The sequence below is a fragment of the Meleagris gallopavo genome, chromosome Z (genome assembly GCF_905368555.1).
Source record: "Meleagris gallopavo chromosome Z, MGAL_WU_HG_1.1, whole genome shotgun sequence".
In the NCBI taxonomy this organism is placed as follows: domain Eukaryota; kingdom Metazoa; phylum Chordata; class Aves; order Galliformes; family Phasianidae; genus Meleagris; species Meleagris gallopavo.
The window spans coordinates 138,758-157,599 of NC_139435.1; the positions used below are offsets into that span (position 1 = coordinate 138,758).

General features: G+C 40.5%; 1 protein-coding gene across 1 annotated transcript; it reads left to right on the forward strand.

The window, feature by feature from the left end:
- Positions 1–1,382: 1,382 nt before the first annotated feature.
- On the forward strand, positions 1,383–15,788 carry LOC146542094 (uncharacterized). Its single transcript, XM_085213464.1, has 3 exons — positions 1,383–1,544; positions 3,710–4,207; positions 13,460–15,788. The coding sequence occupies exons 1-3, from the start codon at positions 1,383–1,385 to the stop codon at positions 15,425–15,427; spliced, it is 2,628 nt and encodes an 875-aa protein (XP_085069590.1). The 3' UTR covers positions 15,428–15,788.
- Positions 15,789–18,842: the final 3,054 nt, after the last annotated feature.

Consider the following 18,842-nt stretch of genomic DNA (forward strand, 5'->3'; position numbering starts at 1 on the left):
ATCTTCCACCATTTTCTTCACAACTTTCCTCGATTTTCCCCATTTTCCCCCATTCCCCCCCAGATTTCCACCAGTTTTCCCCCATTTTCCACCAAATTTCCCCTTTTCCACCAAATTTCCATCAAAATTCCCCCATTTTCCCCAGTTTTCCTCCCATTTCCCCCAATTTACTCCATTTTTCCCAGTTTCCTCCCCATTTTCCACCATTTTCCCATATTTTCCCCCATTTTCTACCATTTTCTTCACGATTTTCCCCAATTTTCCCCAATTTTCCCACAAATTTCCCCAAAATCTTCCACAAATTCTTCAGCATTTTTTTCCCATTTTCCCCTATTTTCCTCCAAGTTTCCACCAATCTTCCCTTTTTTCCCCATTTTCACCAATTTTCCCCCCAATTCCCCCCAATTTCCACCCAGTTTTCCCCATTTCCCCCAAATCTCCACAATTTTTCTCAATTTTGCCCAAATTTCTATAATTTTTCCCTCAAATTTTCCCATATTTCCCCATTTTCAAATTTTCCCCACATTTCCCCCATTTTCCCCCAATTTCCCCCTTTTTCTATCATTTTTCCCCATTCTCCTGCATTTCCACCATTTTTTTTTACAATTTTCCTCCAATTATCCCCAATTTCCCTCATTTTCCCCCATTTTTTTCCCACATTTCAACACATTTCCCCAATTTTTTCCCTATTTCCCTCATTTTCCACCAGTTTTCCCCATTTTCCCCATCTTCCACCAATTTTTTACGATTTTCCACCAATTTTCCCCATTTACCCCCATTTTCCCCCACTTTTCCCCACATTTCCCCCAATTTTCCCCAATTTCTCCAAATTTTTCACCTTGTATCCCCCAATTTCCCAATTTCCACTATTTTTAATGGTTTTCCACCAATTTTTCCCAATTTTCCCCCCATTTTTGCACATTTCCCCATTTTCCACCGTTTCTTTTCAATTTTCCCAATTTTCCCCCCGTTTTCCTTCCCCAATTTCCCGCACATTCCGACCATTTTCTCCCAGGTTCACAGAAGTTCTCCACCAATTTTTACCACTTTCACAATTTCCCACATTTCCCCCAATTTTGCCCCAATTTCAATCCATTTTCCCCCAAATTTCCCAATTTTCCACCATGTCTTTACAATTTTCCACCCATTTTCCCCCATTTTCCCCCACATTTTCTCAGTTTTTCCCCCGTTTCAACACATTTTCCCCAAAATTTGAACCAATTTTCCCCAAAATTTCAACCAGTTTTCCCATTTTCCTCGCATTTTTCCCCGTGTTTCTACAATTTTCCATGAATTTTTCCTGAATTTCCCCATTTTCCCCCATTTTTCCCCAGTTTCTCCCAATTTTCCGCCTTGTTACCCCAATTTTTTCCCATTTTTTTATGATTTTCCACAATTTTCCCCAATTTCCCCCCATTTTCCCCAATTTCCCCCATTCCCCCCAATTTCCCCATTTTCCCCCAAATTTCCCCCATTTTAACCCATTTTTTTCCCCATTTCCCCCTATTTTCCTCCCAATTTCCACCAATCTCCTCCTTTTTTCCGCTATTTTCCATCAATTTTCCAATTTTCCCCCAAGTTTCCACCAATTTTCCCTCATTTTCCCCCCCATATTTCCCCAAATTTCCTCCATTTTCCCCTCAATTTCCACCAATTTTCACCCAAAATTTCCACCAATTTTACCTCATTCCCCCCCCAAATTTCACCCAAATTTACACAATTTTCCCCCAAATTTCCAACAGTTTTCAACCCATTTTCCCCAATTTTCGCCCAAATTTCAGCTAATTGATCCCATTTTCCCCCCAGTTTCCACCAATTTTCCCCCAAATTTCCCCATTTTCCCCCAATTTCCCACACATTTGGACCAATTTCTCCCAGTTTTACTGAAATTCTCCACCAATTTTTACCACTTTCCCCAATTTCCCCCCATTTGCTCCCGATTTTGTCCCATTTTCCCCACATTTCCCCCATGTTTCCCAATTTTCCACCATTTCTTTTCGATTTTCCACCAATTTTCCCCGATTTTCCCTCAAAATTTCAACCCATTTTCCCCCAAATTTCAACCAATTTTCCCAATTTTTTTCCCCATTTTTCACCATTTTCCTCCAAATTTCCACCAATCTCCCCCTTTTTTCCCCATTTTCCATTAGCTTTCCAATTTTCCCCATTTCCCCCAAATTTCCCCCATTCCCCCCCAAATTTCCCCAATTTCCCCCATTTTGCCCCAGATTTCCATAATTTTTCCCTCAAATTTCCCTCTAATTTCCCCCACTTTACCCAAATTTCCACCCATTTTCCCCCAAATTCCCTCCCATTTTACCTCATTTTTTCCCAATTTTCACTCAATTTTCCCCAATTTCCTCAATTTTCCCCCAAAGTTCCCCCAAATTTCCCACATTTCCCCCGAAATATCAACTAATTGTACCCCATTTCTCCCAAATTTCCCCCATTTCCCATCAATTTTCCCAATTTTTCCCATTTGCCCCAGTTTCCCCCCACTTTTTCCCCACATTTCCTCCCAATTTCCCCAATTTTCCTGTTTTGCCCCAAATTTCCATAATTTTTGCCTCAAATTTCCCTCAATTTCCATCATTTTTTCCCCAAATTTCACCCAGATTTCCCCAATTTTCTTCCAATTTTCCCACAATTACCCAAATTTTCCCCCAAATATCACTAATTTTACCCCATTTTCCCCCAGATTTCCCCCATTTCCCATCAATTTTCCCACAATTTCCCCCAATTTTCCCACAAAATTTCAAACAAATTTCCCCAAATTTTCCTCAATTTTCCACCAATTTCCGCAAATTTCCCCCAATTTCCCGCACATTTCGGCCACTTTCTCCCAGTTTCACCCAAATTCTCCACCAATTTTTACCACTTTCCCCATTTTCCCCACATTTCCCCCCAGATTTCCCCCATTTTTCCCCACATTTCCCCCATGTCTCCCAATTTTCCACCATTTCTTTACGATTTTCCACCAGTTTTTCCCAATTTCCTCCCCATTTTCCCCCCATTTCCCCCTATTCCCCCCAATTCTTCCATTTTCCCCCAAATTTCAACCCATTTTCTCCATTTTTCCACGTTTCTCCCCAAATTATCCCCACATTTCCTCCCAACTTCCCCCCATTTTTCCCCATTTTTTGGTAGGATTTTCCACCAATTTTCTCTAAATTCCCCCTTTCCCCCCCCATTCCCCCCTCATTTTCACCACAATTTCTCCAAATTTCCCCAATTCCCCCCAAATTTTGACCAATTTCCCCCCATTTTCCCCCATTTCCCCCATCTCCCCCCTTTTCCTCAACTTTCCCCCAGTTTCCCCCAAATTTTCCCGTTTTCCCCCAAATTTTCCCGCAATTTCCCCCATTTCCCCCCATTTTCTCCATTTTCCCCCATTTTCCTGGTTTTCCCCAAATTTTCCCCGATTTTTTCCCATTTTCCCCCCCATTTTTTTTTACAATTTTCCACCAATTTTTCCTAAATTTCTCCATTTGCCCCCCATTTCCCCCATTTTCCTCACAATTTCCACCAATCTTCCCCTTTTTCCCACATTTTCCACAAATTTCCAATTTTCCAATTTCCCCCAAATTTCCCCTATTTCCCCCCAATTTTCCCCAATTTTCCTCCATTTTGCCCCAAATTTCCATAGTTTTTCCCTCATATTTCCTTCAAATTTCCCCTATTTCCCCCAAATTTCAACTAATTTCCCCCATTTCCCCCAAATTTTCCCCATTTCTCACCAGTTTTCCCCCAATTTTCCACCAATTTTCCCCACATTTCCCTCACATTTCCCCACATTTCCACCAATTTTCCTCAATTTTCCCAATTTTCCCCAATTTTCCCCCAATTTCCCGCACATTTCAACCATTTTCTCCCAGTTTTTACCCAAATTCTCCACCAATTTTTACCACTTTTCCCAAATTTCCCCCACTTCCCCCCAATTTTGCCCCATTGTTCCCCCCATTTTCCCCCGTTTCCCATTTTTCCACCATTTCTTTACGATTTTCCACCAATTTTTCACAATTTCCCCCCATTTCCCCTGCATATTCAACCCATTTTCCCCAAATCTCGACTAATTTCAACCCATTTTCCCCTAAATTTCAACCGATTTTCCCCATTTTCTTCCCATTTTCTCCCAATTTTCCCCCATTTTCCCCCATTTCTCCCCATTTTTTTTACAATTTTCCACCAATTTTTCCTAATTTTCCCCGTTTCCCCCCATTTGCCCCTAAATTTCCCCCATTTTCCCCACTTTCTCCCAATTTTCCTTCTTGTTCCCCCCATTTCCCCATTTCCACATTTTCTTATGATTTTCCACAAGTTTTCCCCAATTTTCCCCCCCATTTCCCCCTCATTTCGACCCATTTCCCCAAATTCCAACCATTTTCCCCCAAATTTCCCCAAATTTTCCCCACATTTCCTCCCAATTTCCCCCAATTTTCCCATTTTTTTTTTTACGGTTTTCCACCAATTTTCCCTAAATACCCCCCATTTTCCCCCCATTTCCCCAAATTCTCCCAATTTCCACCTTTTCCTCTCAATTTTCACCACATTTCCAACAATTTTCCCCCATTTTCCCCCATTTTCCCTAAATTTTCTTTGTGATTTTCTACCATGGTTCCCAATTTACCCTCCATTTTCCACCAAAATTTCAACCAACTTTCCCCAATTTTCAACCAATTTCCCCCATTTTCCCTGTTTCCCCCCACATTTTCCCCCATTCCCTCCCGTTTTTTTTTTTTACAATTTTCCACCATTTTTTTATAAATTTCCCCATTTCCCGCACATTTGCCCCCATTTTCTCCTAAATTTCCCCCATTTTCCCCCAGTTTCTCCCATTTTTCCACATTGTTCCCCCATTTTCCCCACATTTCCCCCAATTCCCCCATTTTCCCCCAAATTTCAACCCATTTTCCACATTTTTTCCACATTTCCCCCCATTTTCCTCCCAATTTCCACCAATCCCCCCCTTTTTTCCCATTTTCCATCAATTTTCCAGTTTTCCTCCAAGTTTCCCCCCATTTTCCCCAAATTTCCACCAATTTTACCTCAAATTTCCACCCATTTTACCTCATTTTTTCCCCAAATTTCACCCAAATTTCCACAATTTTCCTCCAATATTCCCACAACTTTAACCGATTTTCCACCCAAATTTCAACCAGTTTTTCCCCAAATTTCCTCCAAATTTCCCCCAATTTTCCTCTATTTCCCCCCAATTTTCCCCAAATTTCCACTAATTTTCCTCAATTTCCCCATTTCCCCATTTCCCCCCAATTTCCCACACATTTCGACCATTTTCTCCCAGTTTTAAACCGAAATTCTCCATCAATTTTTACCACTTTCCCCAATTTCCCCCCATTTGCCCCCAATTTTGCCTCATTTTCCCCCACATTTCCCCGATGTTTCCAAATTTTCCACAATTTCTTTACAATTTTCCACCAATTTTCCACAATTTTCCCATTCCCCCCCAATTTCAACCCATTTTCAACCAATTTTCAACCAATTTCAACCCATTTTCCCCCAAATTTCAACTGATTTTCCCGATTTTCTCCCATTTTCCCCCGTTTTTTTTTACAATTTTCCATGATTTTTTCCTAAATTTCCCCATTTGCCCCCCATTTGACCCAGTTTTCCATCAATTTTCCCCACATTTCCTCCCAATTTTCCCCCATTTTGCCCCAAATTTACGTAATTTATGCCTCAAATTTCCCTCAATTTCCCCATTTTCCCCCAAATTTCCACCCATTTTCCCTCATTTTTTTCCCAAATTTCCCCAATGATTTTCCCCATTTTTCCCACAATTTTCCCCAATTTTCCCACAAAATTTCAAATTTCTCCAAATTAATTTGCACCAATTTTCACTAATTTTCCTCAATTTTCCCCCAATTTCCTGCACATTTCGGCCACTTTCTCCCAGTTTTACCCAAATTCTCCACCAATTTTTACCATTTTCCCCAATTTCCCCCATTTCCCCCCAGATTTCCCCCATTTTCCCCACATTTCCCCCATGTCTCCCAATTTTCCACCATTTCTTTACAATTTTTCACCAATTTTCTCCAATTTCTCCCATTCCCCCCCAATTTCAACCCATTTTCCTCCAAATTTCAACCAGTTTTTCCCATTTTCTTCCATTTTTTCCTCGTTTTTTATACAATTTTCCACCAATTTTTCCTAAATTTCCCCATTTTCCCCTAAATTTTTCCCATTTTCCCCAATTTCTCCCAATTTTCCACCTTGTTCCCCCAATTTCCCCATTTCCACCATTTTTAATGATTTTCCACCAATTTTCCCCAATTTTCTGCCAATTTCCCCAAATTTCCCTCCATTCTCCCCATCTCCACCATTTTCCACCAATTTTCAACTGATTTTCCCCATTTTTCCAGGTTTCCCCAAATTTTCCCCACATTTCCTCCCAATTTCCCCAATTTCACCCAATTTTTTCCCCATTTTTTTTACGATTTTCCACCATTTTTCCCTAAATTACCCCATTTTCCCCCATGTACCCAAATTCCCCCAATTTCCACCTTTTCCCCCCAATTTCCACCACATTTCCAACAATTTCCCCCCATTTTCCTCCGTTTCTCCTATCTCTCTCTTTTTTCCCCTATTTTCCGCAAATTTCCCCCAAATTTCCCCCAATTTTCCCAACTTCCCCATTTTCCCCCAATTTCCCGCACATTTCGTCCAATTTCTCCCAATTTTCTCCACCAGTTTTTACCGCTTTCCCCAATATCCTCCCACTTCCCCCCAATTTTGCCCCGTTTTCCCCACATTTTCCCCATGTCTCCCAATTTTCCACCATTTCTTTACAGTTTTCCACCAATTTTCCCCAATTTCCCTCAATTTTCCCCCAATTTCAACCCATTTTCCCCCAAATTTCAACCAGTTTTTGCCCATTTTCCCCCATTTCCTCCCCAATTTACCCCATTTTCCCCAAATTCCCCCCATTTTCGCACATTCCCATATTCTCCACCATTTCTTTTCAATTTTCCCCATTTTTCCCCCTTTTAAAACCCCAATTTTCCACACATTTCGATCATTTTCTCCCAGTTTCACACAAATTCTCCATTAATTTTTACCACTTTCCCCAACTTCCACCTATTTCCCCACAATTTTGCCCCTATTTCAACCCGTTTTCCCCCAAATTTCCAAATTTTCCCACCATTTCTTTATAATTTTCCACATTTTTCCCCACTTTCCCCCATTTTTCTCCGTTTTCCCCCCCCAATTTAACCCATTTTCCCCCCAAATTTCAACCGATTTTCCCCATTTTTCCTAAATTTCCCCAATTTTCCTCTAAATTTCCACCAATCTCCCACATTTTCCCCCATTTCCCACCATTTTTTTTACGATTTTCCCCCATGTATCCAAATTCCCCCAATTTCCACCTTTTCCCCCCAATTTTCACCACATTTCCACCAATTTCCCCCCATTTTCCTTCATTTCCCCCACCCCCCCCCCGCTTTTTTTTCCCCATTTTTTTCCCAATTTTCCCAATTTCCCATTTCCTCAATTTTCCCCAAAATTTCCCCATTTTCCTCCCAATTTCCAACACATCTTGACCATTTTCTCACAGTTTCACCCAAATTCTCCACCAGTTTTTACCACTTTTCCCAATTTCTCCCCATTTCCCCCCAATTTTGCCCCATTTTCCCCACATTTCCCCCATGTCTCCCAATTTTCCACCATTTCTTTACAATTTTCCACCAATTTTCCCCAATTTCCCTCAATTTTCCCCCAATTTCAACCCATTTTCCCCATTTTTCCCCGTTTTCCACCAATTTTCCCCAATTTCCCTCAATTTTCCCCCAATTTCAACCCATTTTCCCCATTTCTTCCCCCCTTTTCCCCCAATTTCCCCCAATTTCCTCCCAATTTTCCCCCATTTTTTCCCCAGATTTCCTCCCATTCCCCCCAATTCCCCCATTTTCAACCAAATTTCAACCAATTTTTCCATTTTTTTCCGTTTTCTCCCCCCATTTTTCCCCACATTTCCTCCCAATTTCCCTCAATTTCCCCATTTCCCCCAAATTTCCACTGATTTTCCATCATTTTTTTCCCCAAATTCCCCCAATTTTCCTCCAATTTTCCCACAGTTTTCCCCAATATTTCCGCCAAATATCAACAAATTGTACCCCGTTTTCTCCAATATTTCCCCCATTGCCCATCAATTTTCCCCAATTTTCCCACAAATTTTCAACCATCTTTCCCCATATTTTCCCCAATTTACCTAAATTTCCCCCATTTCCCCCTCAATTTCCGCAAACTTCCCCCAATTTCCCACACATTTCGGCCACTTTCTCCCAGTTTTACTGAATTTTTCCACCAATTTTTACCACTTTCCCCAATTTCCCCCCATTTCCACCAAATTTCCCCCATTTTCCCCACATTTCCCCCATGTCTCCCAATTTTCCACCATTTCTTTACAATTTTCCACCAATTTTCCCAAGTATTCCCCCACTTCCCCCCCATTTTCAACCCATTTTCAACCAATTTTCAACCAATTTTACCCATTTCCCCCCATTTCCTCTCCAATTTACCCCATTTTTTCTGTTTTCCCCAAATTTTCCCCCATTTTCCCCCATTTTCCCCATTTTTTACAATTTTCCACCAATTTTTCCTGAATTTCCCCGTTTTCCCCCATTTGCCCCCATTTTCCCCTAAATTTCCTCATTTTTGTCCCCAGTTTCTCCCAATTTTCCTCCTTGTTCCCCCCAATTTCCCCAGTAACACCATTTTTTATGATTTTCCACCAGTTTTCCCCAATTTCCCCCCATTTTCCCCACGTTTTCTCCCAATTTCCCCATTTTCCCCATTTCCCCCAATTTTCCCCCATTTTCCCCCTTTTTTTTTTTTTACAATTTTCCACCAAATTTTTCTAAATTTCCCCGTTTGCCCCCCATTTGCCCCCATTTTCCCCTAAATTTCCCCCATTTTTTCTCCCAGTTTTCCACCTTGTTCCCCCCAATTTCCCCATTTCCACCACTTTTTATGATTTTCCACCAATTTTCCCCAATTTTCCCCCCATTTTCCCCACATTTGACCCATTTCCCCGAATTCCCACCATTTTCCCCCAAATTTCAACCCATTTTCCCCACCAATTTTCCTCCAAATTTTAACCAATTTTCCCTACATTTCCTCCCAATTTTCCCAATTTCACCCTATCTTTCCCCAATTTTTTTTTATGATTTTCCACCAATTTTCCCTAAATATCCCTCATTCCCCCCCCCATTTCCCAAATTCCCCCAATTTCCCTCTTTCCTCCCCAATTTTCACCACATTCCCACCATTTTTTCCCCATTTTCCTCCATTTTCCCCCGTCTCCCTTTTTTTCCCGCCATTTTCCCCCCAATTTCCCCCCAAATTTCTCAATTTTCTCCAAATTATCCCCCATTTTTCTCCATTTTTCCCCATTTTCCCCAAATTTTCTTTACGACTTTCTACCATGTTTCCCCATTTACAACCCATTTTCCCCCAAAATTTCAACCAACTTTCCCCATATTTCAACCAATTTTCTCCATCTGCCCCCCATTTTCCCCCAATTTTCCCCACAATTCCTCCCAACTTCCCCCATTTTCCCCCAGGTTTCCTCCTTTTTTTTTTTTTTTTTTTACAATTTTCCACCAATTTTTTCTAAATTTCCCCATTTTCCCCCATTTTCCCCTAAATTTCCCCCATTTTTTCCCCCAGTTTCTCCCAGTTTTCCACCTTGTTCCCCCCAATTTCCCCATTTCCACCATTTTTTTACGATTTTCCACTAATTTTCCCCTATTTCCCCCCCATTTTCCCCCCATTCCCTCCAATTTGCCCCATTTTCCCCCAGATTTCAACCCATTTTCCCATCTTTTCCCCTTTTTTTCCTTCTTTCCCCCGTTTTCCTCCAGATTTCCACCAATTTTCCAATTTTCCTCCAAGTTTCCCCCCATTTTCCCCCAAATTTCCCCTATTTCCCCCCAAATTTCCACCAATTTTTCCCCATTTTCCCCCATCTTACCCTTTTCCCCCCATTTTCCCTCAATTTCCCCCAATATTTCTCCGTTTTCCCCATTTTAGCCTAATTTCCCACATTTTTTCCCCCCGATTTCCACCATTTTCTTTTAAATTTTCCCCTTTCCTCCCCCTTATTTCCCCTAATTTTCCCCCATTTTCCTCCATTTTCCACCAAATTTCTACCATTTTCCCCAAATTTTCTACCATTTTGCACCCATTTTCCACCAATTTTTCCCAAATTTTCCCCCATATTCCCCCGAATTATCATCAAATTTCCCCCATTTTCCCGTTTTCCTCCCAATTTCCACCATTTTCCCCCATTTTTCCCCAATTTCCCCCATTTTCCACCATTTTCCCATATTTTTCCTCATTTTCAACCATTTTCTTTATAATTTTCCACCATTTTCCCCAATTTTCCCACAAATTTTCCCAAAATCTCCCCCCAAATTTCCCCTATTTTCCTCCAAATTTCCACCTATCTCCCCCTTTCTTGCCCACTTTCCATCAAGTTTCACCCCAGTTTCCCCCAATTTCCCCCAAATGTGCCCAATTTTCCTCCATTTTGCCTGAAATTTCCATAGTTTTCCCTCAAATCTCCTTCAAATTTCCCCCATTTTTCTGCAAATTCCACCGAATTTCCCCCAAATTTTCTCCAGTTTTCCTCATTTTTTTCTGTCTGCCACCAATTTTCCCATTTCCCCCCAATTTCACGAATTTCCCCACATTTTTTCCCACAATTTCACCCAATTTTCCCAATTTTCCTCCAACTTTCCCACAATTTTCCCCCAAATGTCCCCAATTTCCCACCAATTTTCCCACGATTTCCTCCGATTTTTCCACAATTTTGCCCAAATTTCCACCATTTTTTTCCCAATTTCCCATTTTCCTCCCTTTTCCTCCATTTTCCTCTCTCTCCCCCTTTTTTTCCCTATATTCCCCAAATTTTCTCCAAATTTTCCCCCAGATTCCCTACAATTTTCTACCAATTTTCCCAAAAATTTTGACCAATTTTCCCCCTAATTTCCACCAATTATCCCAAATTTTCTCCCAAATTTCCCCCAACTTTCCTCAAATTTCCCCTGATTTTCCCCATTTTTCCCCAATTCTGCCCATTTTCTCCTAATTTTCCCCTATTTCCCCCATTTTCCTCCAAGTTTCTACCAGTTTCCCCCAAAATTTCTCCCATTTTTACCCCATTTTCCCGTTTTCCACCGTTTTTCCATGATTTTCCACCATTTTTTTTACGTTTTTCCACCAATTTTCCCCAATTTTCCCCATTCTCTCCCACTTCTCCCTGCATTTCCTCAGATTTCCACCATTTTCCACCGAATTTCCCCTTTTTCCCTCAATTTTCCCCATTTTTTCTTCCCTCCCAATTTCCCCGATTTCCCCATTTCCCCCAATTCCCACCTAATTTCCCCATTTTCCCTCATTTTTTCCCCCAATTTCCCCCAATTTTCCCCCATTTCCCTTCCCCCAATTTCCCCCATTTTCAACCATTTTCCAGTTTTTTCCCCCATTTTCAACCATTTTCTTTACAATTTTCCACCAATTTTCCTTCGAATTTCTCCCATTTTCCCCCCAAATTTCAACCAAATTTCCTCCAAATTTCCACCAATTTTCCTCCTTTTTTCCCATTTCCCTCCAATTCTCCCACTTCCCTCCATTTTCCACCATTTCCCCATTTTTCCCCAAATTTCACCCAAATTTCCCCAATTTTCCTCTAATTTTCCCACAAGTTTCCTCCAATTTTGACTAATTTTCCCCCAAATTTCCACCAATTGTCCCCCATGTTCTCCAAAATTTCCCCCATTTCCCACCAATTTTCCCCCAAATTTTCCCAGCTTTCCCTCAAATTTCCCCGTATTTTTCCCAATTTTCCCCAAATTTCCCTGAATTCCCCCAGTTTCCCAAAATTTCCCATTTTCACCCCGTTTTCCCTTATTTCCCCCATTTTCCCACAAATTTCCCCACATTTCCCCCAATTTCCCCCACATTTATCCAAATTTCCCTCAAATTTCCCCCCGTTTCCCCTAAATTCTCTTTATGGTTTTCCACCAATCTCCCCCAATTTTCCCCCATTTTCCCCCAAATTTCAAACAAGTTTCCCCCAAATTTCAACCAATTTTCCCCATTTTTCCCGTTTTCCCAATTTTCCCCACATTTCCTCCCAATTTCCCCACAATTTTTTTTTTACAGTTTTCCACCGATTTTCCTACGTTTCCCACAGTTTCCCCCCGAATTTCCCGACTTGCCCCCTTTTCTATTTCCCCCATTTCCCCCATTTTCATGACGATTTCCCCCCAATTTCCCCGAAACGCCCCAATTCCCCCCTTCGAACAAACTCCCATCATTCCCATCACTTTTCCATCACTTTTATTTCATTTTTCCATCCATTTCCATCACAATCCCCCCCATCTCCCCCCCAGTCCCCCCTCCCAGCCATTTTCCTCCCCCTCCGCTCCGGTCCTCCGCTCGTTAATTAACACCCAGCCACTCCGCCACCCCTTCGTTAACCTCATTAACCCCCTGCTCATTAATTAATCCACCCTTCCCGTCACTGTGGCAGCCGCCGTGGTTGCAAGAAACAAAAATCCCCATTGCGACCAACGGCGAAAGGAAAGAAGCGACGGCGCCGGTTTTCTTCCAGCTTCGTTAACGCGAGCGCTTAATTACCAAAATAAAGTAACAAACTTTGACTCCCAATGAGTCCAAAAATCTACAAAGAAGAAATATTCAGAATCTGACATCAGGTTTTTTTTTTTCTTTTTTCTTTTTTTCTTTTTTTTGGTCTTTTTTTGCCTTTTTTCCTTTTTTTATTTTTTTTGCATTTTTCCCTTTTTTTCCTTTTTCCTTTTTTTATTTTTGCCTTCCCCCCCTTTTTTTTTTGCCTTTTTCCCACTTTTTTTTTTTGCCTTTTTTCCCTTTTCTTTCATTTTTCCCCCTTTTGTGCCTTTTTCCTTTTTTTTTTTTGCCATTTTTTCCCTTTTCCTTTTTTTCTCCATTTTTGCCATTTTCCCCTTTTTTTGCCATTTTTCCCCCATTTTCTTTTTTTTTTTTGCCATTTTTCCCCATTTATCCCTCCTTTTTTCCCTTTTTTCGCCTTTTTCCCGTTTTCCCTTTTTTTTGCCTTTTTTGCCTTTTTTTCACTTTTTTCCTTTTTTTTGCCTTTTTCCTTTTTTTCGCCATTTTTTGCCTTTTGCCATTTTTTTTATTTTTTGCCTTTTTTCTTTTTTTTTTCCTTTTTCCCTTTTTTCCTTTTTTTTCTTTTTTTAATTTTATTTCCCTCAATTCCCCTTTTCCCCTCTTTTTCCCCCTTTTTCTCTCTTTTCCCCGTTTTTTTCCTCTTCTCCCTTTTTTCTCCTTTTCCTTTTTCCGTTTTTTTCCTTTTTCTCCCTTTTCCCTTTTCAATTTTTTCAATTTTTTTCCTTTTTCCCCTTTTTTCCTTTTCCCCCCCTTTTCCTGCTTTTAGCTTTTTTCCCTTTTCTTCTTCCCCCCCCTTTTTCCTTTTATTTTCTCCCTTTTCCCCATTTTTTTCCCACTTTTTCCTTTCTCTCATTTTTCCATTTTTTCCCATTTTTCCTTTATTTTTTTTTCCATTTTTCCTTCCCTTTTCCCCCTTTTTCTGCCACTTTTCCCTTACTACCCCTTTTTTTTCCTTTTCCCCCTTCTTTTCCTCTTTCTCCACTTTTCCCCTTTTCCCTCTTTTTCCCCCCCTTTTTCTCCATTTTTTCCTTCCCCTTTTTTTTTCATTTCCTTTTTTCCTTTTTTCTATTTTTTTCCCTTTTTATTTTCTTTTCCTTTTTCCAATTTTTTTTCCTTTTTCCTTTTCCCCCTTTTCCCCATTTTTCCTTTTTCCCCCTTTTATTTTCCTTTTTTCCATTTTCCCATTTTTTCCTCTTTTGCTTTTTCCCTTTTTCCTTTTTTTTCCGTTTTTCCTCTTTTCTTTCCCTTTTTTCTTCCTTTTCCCTTTTTTCTTGTTCCCCTTTTTCATTTTCCCATTTTTCCCATTTTTTCCCTCTTTTCCTCTTCTTTCGTTTCCTCTTTTCCTTTTTTTTTTTCCATTTTTCTTCCTTTTTTTCCTCATTTTCCTTTTATCTTCTGTCCTTTGTCCTTTTTTCCCCTTTTCCACTTCGTTTCCTTTTTTCCTTTTTTATCCTTCTTTCTTTTTCTTCCATTTTTCCTCCTCTACTTCTCTCCTATTTCTTCTTTCCTTTTTTTTCTATTTTTCGGTCTGTTTTTCATCTTTTCTTTCTCCTTTTCTCTTCTTTTCCCTTTTTTCTTTTTTTTTTCCTTTCGTTCCTTTTTTTCCTTTTCTTCTTCCCATTTTGTTTTCCCTTTCTTCTTTTCTTCATTTTTCCCTTTTTCCTTTTCCGTTTCTCCCTTGTATCTTTCCCCTTTTTTTCTTTTTTTTTCCTTTCTTTCCCCTCCTTTTCGTTTCTCCAGTTTTTCCCCTTTTTCCCCTTTTCATTTCCCCTTTTCTTTCCCCCTTTTTCCTTTTTCTTTTCCCCTTTTCATTTTTCCTTTTTCTTTTCCCCTTTTCATTTTCCCTTTTTCTTTCCCCCTTTTCATTTCCTTTTTTCCTTCTTTCCTTCCCCCTTGTTTTCCTTTTTTCCCATTTCCCCCTTTTCATTTCCCTTTTCCTCTTTTTTCTTCCCCTTTTGTTTTCCTCTTTTTCCTTCTTCCCTTTTCCCCCTTTCCTTTTTCCTTTTTTCTTTCCCCCTTTCCATTGTCCTTTTCCCTTTTCTTTTCCCCTTTTTCCCTTTTTCCTTTTCCTCTTTCCCTTCCCCTTACTTTCCCCTCATTTCCCCTTTTTTCTTCCCCCCTTCCCCTCCTTTCCTCTTTATTTCTTCTCTCCCCCATTTTCCCCATTTCCCCTTTATTTCTATCCGCACCCCCCTTTACCCCATTCTCCCCCCATATTTCCCCATTCTCAACCACATCCACGATCCGAAAGCAAGAAAACAACCCCAAGTATCTCACGCCCCCTCCCCCCAATTTTTACATCACTTCATGTTTCCCCTCCTACCGACCACAAGAGCAAAAGAAAAAGAGCAGCGAGACAAAAAACAAAGCTTCAGAACAACAACAACAACAACAGAAAAGAAGCCAGGCACTGAAACGTGAGAAATCTCCATCGTTTTTTCCTTTTTTTTTTTTTTTTTTGTCTTTTTTTTCTGTGTTTTCTCCCCTCCGTCGCATCGCAAAAAAGGGAACGAGAACGAATCCAAGGCCACAGATCCCAATTTCTCATCGCCACCAACGCAGCGACGACGACGAGGGGCTCCAAAAGAGGGAAAAAAAAAAAAACAAAAGGGGAAAAAAAACAGCAGAAAAAGCTTTCAGACCCCCCCAATCGACCCCATTACTTCCCACTTTTGTCGCACCCCACCCCCTTCGTGTTCCCATTTCGCCCCTATTAATTATTATCCTCCCTTGATTTCCCCCTTTCTTATTTCCCCGCCGTTCTTTAACCATTTTTCCCTTTTTTCCCATTTTCTTCCCGCTTTCCCCCCATTTTTCCCCTTATTCCCCCTTTTAAAAACTATTTTCCCCCTTTTTTCCCATTTTCTTCCCACTGTTAAACTATTTTCCCCTTTTTCTTCCGATTTTCTTCCACCTTTTTACCTATTTCCCCCCTTTTTCAACTATTTTTCTCCTTTCCTCCCTCTTTTAACAGATTTTCCCCCTTTTCCCTCAATTTTTTAACAATTTTCTTCCCCCTTTTCCCGTTTTCTTCACCCTTTTTCTCCATTTTCCCCTTTATTTCCCCCTTTTAAAAAATATTTCCCCCATTTTTTCCCAATTTCTTCCCACTTTTATTTTTCCTTTTCTTCCAATTTTCATTCTCCTTTTCAACTATTTTCCCCCTTTCTCAACTATTTCCCCCCCTTTTCAACTATTTTCCCCTTCTTTTAATGAATTTCCCTTTTACCCCCTTATTCCCCCCTTTTTAAAACAAATTTCCCCCCTTTTTAAAATATTTTCCCCCTTTCCCTCATTTTTCCCCTTTTTAAACAATCTTCCCTTTCCCCCCCTTTTTTTAAAACAATTTTTCCCCTTTTTCCCCTTATTCCCCCTTTTAAAACAATTTCCCCCCTTTTAAAACTATTTCCTCCCTTTTTAACCCATTTTCCCCAATTTAAAACAATTTTTCCCCATTTTCTCCCTTATAAATTTTTTTCCCCTTCCCCCCTTTTTCTTTTCAATTTCCTTTTTCACATTTATTTCCCTTCCCCTTTTCTTTTTCCCCTTTTTCCCCTCCTCCTTTTTCCTTATTCATTTTTTTCCCCATTTTCCCCTTTTTTCCCTTTTCTTTTTTCCTTATTTTCCTTTCTCTTTTTTTCCTTTTTCCTTTTTTTTCTTCTTTTTCCCCTCCCCCCTTTTCCCCCCCTTTTCCCTTTTGAATTATTTTCTTTTCCTTTCCTCTTTTATTTTCCCCTTTCTTTTCCTTTTTTTCTTATTTTCCCTGTTTTTCTTTTTTCCTCTCTTTTCCTTTTTTCCTTTTTGCTCTTTTCTTATTTTCCTTTTTTATTTCGTTTCTTTTCCCCTTCTTTTCCCTTTCCCCTTTTCCCCCATTTTCTTCCTTTCATTCCTTTTCTTTTTTCCCCTTTCTTTCCGTATTTCCTTTTCCCCCTTTTTGTTCTCCTTTTCCTTTTGCTTCTTCGTTTTCCTTTCCCCCCTTCAATCCTTTTCCTTTTCTCCCCTTCCTTTTATTTCCCCCTTTCCTTTTTCCTCCTTTTCCCTTCTCCTTTATTTCCCCCTTCTTCCCTTTTCCCATTTTCCTTCTCCCCCTTCCTTTTCCCCTTTCTCATTCCACCCCAAAAAATCCCCCTAAATCCCCCCCAAATCCCCCCCAAATGCCCCCCAAAACCCCAACCCCCCAAATCCCCTCCAAGTTACCCCCAAATCACCCCAAAAATCCCCTAAAAACCCAAAACCCCAAAATCACCCCCCAAACACCCCAAAATCTCCTCAAAAAATCCCCTCAAAAAATCCCCCCAAAATCCTCCCCCAAAAACTCCAAAATCACCCAAAAATCATTAAAAAAAAATCCCCTAAAACCCCCCAAATCCCCCAAAATGATGCCAAAAAAACCCAAGATCCCCTAAAAATAATCCAAAGGTTCCTCGAATCATCCCAAAATTCCACCCCCCCTCCCCCCCGAAAACCCTAAAAAAAAAATCCAAAAAATTCCCCCAAAACCCCCCAAATCACCCCCCAACCCCCCCAAAATCCCCTAAAAAAAAAAATCCCCCAAATCTACCCCCAAATCCCCCAACCCCCGACAAAGCCCTAAAAAAAAAAAAAGTAAAAATAAAAATCCACTAAAAAAAAAATCAACCCAAAAATTCCCCAAAAAATCGCCCAAGATCACCCCCAAAAATCCCTTACAGAAAACAAAAATCCTCCAAAGTCATCCCAAAAATCCCCTAAAAAAAACCCGATTTCACCCCAAAATTCCCTCCCAAAAAAGAATCATAACGTCCCCCCCCCAAAAAAAAACCAAAAATCACCCCTAAAAAACCTCCAAAAATCCCAGCCAAAAATCTGCTAAAAACCGCTAAAATCCTCCCAAAAATCCTCTAAAAAAAACCCCAAATCCCCCCAATTCACCCCAAAAATCCCCTTAACCCCAACAAAAACTAAAGAAAACCCCAAAAATCCAAAAATTCCCCCAAAATAACCCCCCAAAATCCCCTAAAAAAACCCAATTCCCCCAGAAATCGCCTAAAAAAACCCCAAATTCACCCCGAAAAACCTACAAAACCAACATAAAAATCCCCTAAAAAACACAAAAATCACCCCAAAATCACCCCCACCCCCCCAAACCCCCTCCAATCCCTTAAAAATCCCCAAATCACCCCCAAATCACCCCAAAAATCCCCTAAAAAAACCCAAATCCCCCAAGTTCACCCCAAAAATCCCATCAAACCCACCCTCCAAAAAAACCTAAAAAAAAACAACCAACCATAAAAATCCCCTAAAAAAAACCCAAAATCCCCCATTGAAAAACAGCTGCAATCCCCACAAACTCCACCTGGCGGCGCTAATTAAGTAGCTTCATTAATGAGGCGGATTATTAGTGGCTAATTAACGCTAATTAAGCCCTTCTCCAAACCGTTTCCGCATCCCTCCAGCCAGTGAGTGGCTCCTATGGGCTCTCAGATCCCCTGCCTAATTAAGACGGCTAATTAATAGCCCTAATTAACGAGATACGGCTTCATTATTGTTAATTATGCAAATGAGCTCAGCTTTCGACCAATGCAAAGCCAATGCATGGGATCCAATTCAACAATGATCTGCTGCTCATTATGTAGCTAATTGACGAATTCTTCCTTAACATCACTCCAATCCTCATTGGCCATGCTAATCAGCGACCTTCCTCCATCCTCACAATCTAATTTATGCAAATGAGCCCAGCTTTCAACCAATGCGAAGCCAATACACGGAATCCAATTTGACGCAATCCATCCGCTGCTCGTCACGGCTGCTAATTAACAAATTCTTCATTAACGCTGTTCCGATCCTTGTTAGCTCTTCTAATTAAAGGCCCTTCTCAATCCTTGCATGCCAATTTATGCAAATGAGCTCAGCTTTTGACCAATGCGAAGCCAACGCACGGGATCCAATTTGATAATGATCCGCTGCTTGTTCTGTCGCTAATTAATGAATTCCTCGTTAACACTGTTCCAATCCTCATTAGCCGTGCTAATCAACGATCTTCCTTGATCTTCGCATGCTAATTTATGCAAATGAGTCCAGCTTTGGAGAAATGTGAAGCCAAGGCATGGAATCCAATTCGATAACAATTCACAGCTCATCAATGCCGTTAATTAATGAATCCTTCATTA

What these genes read in the sequence shown, in the direction of transcription:
- LOC146542094 (XM_085213464.1), top strand. Translation starts at nt 1,383, where the DNA reads ATGATTTTCCACAATTTTCCCCAATTTCCCCCCATTTTCCCCAATTTC. An exon ending in CCAATCTCCTCCTTTTTTCC is followed by an intron (nt 1,545 to 3,709) that starts GCTATTTTCCAT and finishes TAATTTCCCCCA; the next exon opens with TTTCCCCCAAATTTTCCCCA. An exon ending in AATTTTTCCTAATTTTCCCC is followed by an intron (nt 4,208 to 13,459) that starts GTTTCCCCCCAT and finishes TCCTGCTTTTAG; the next exon opens with CTTTTTTCCCTTTTCTTCTT.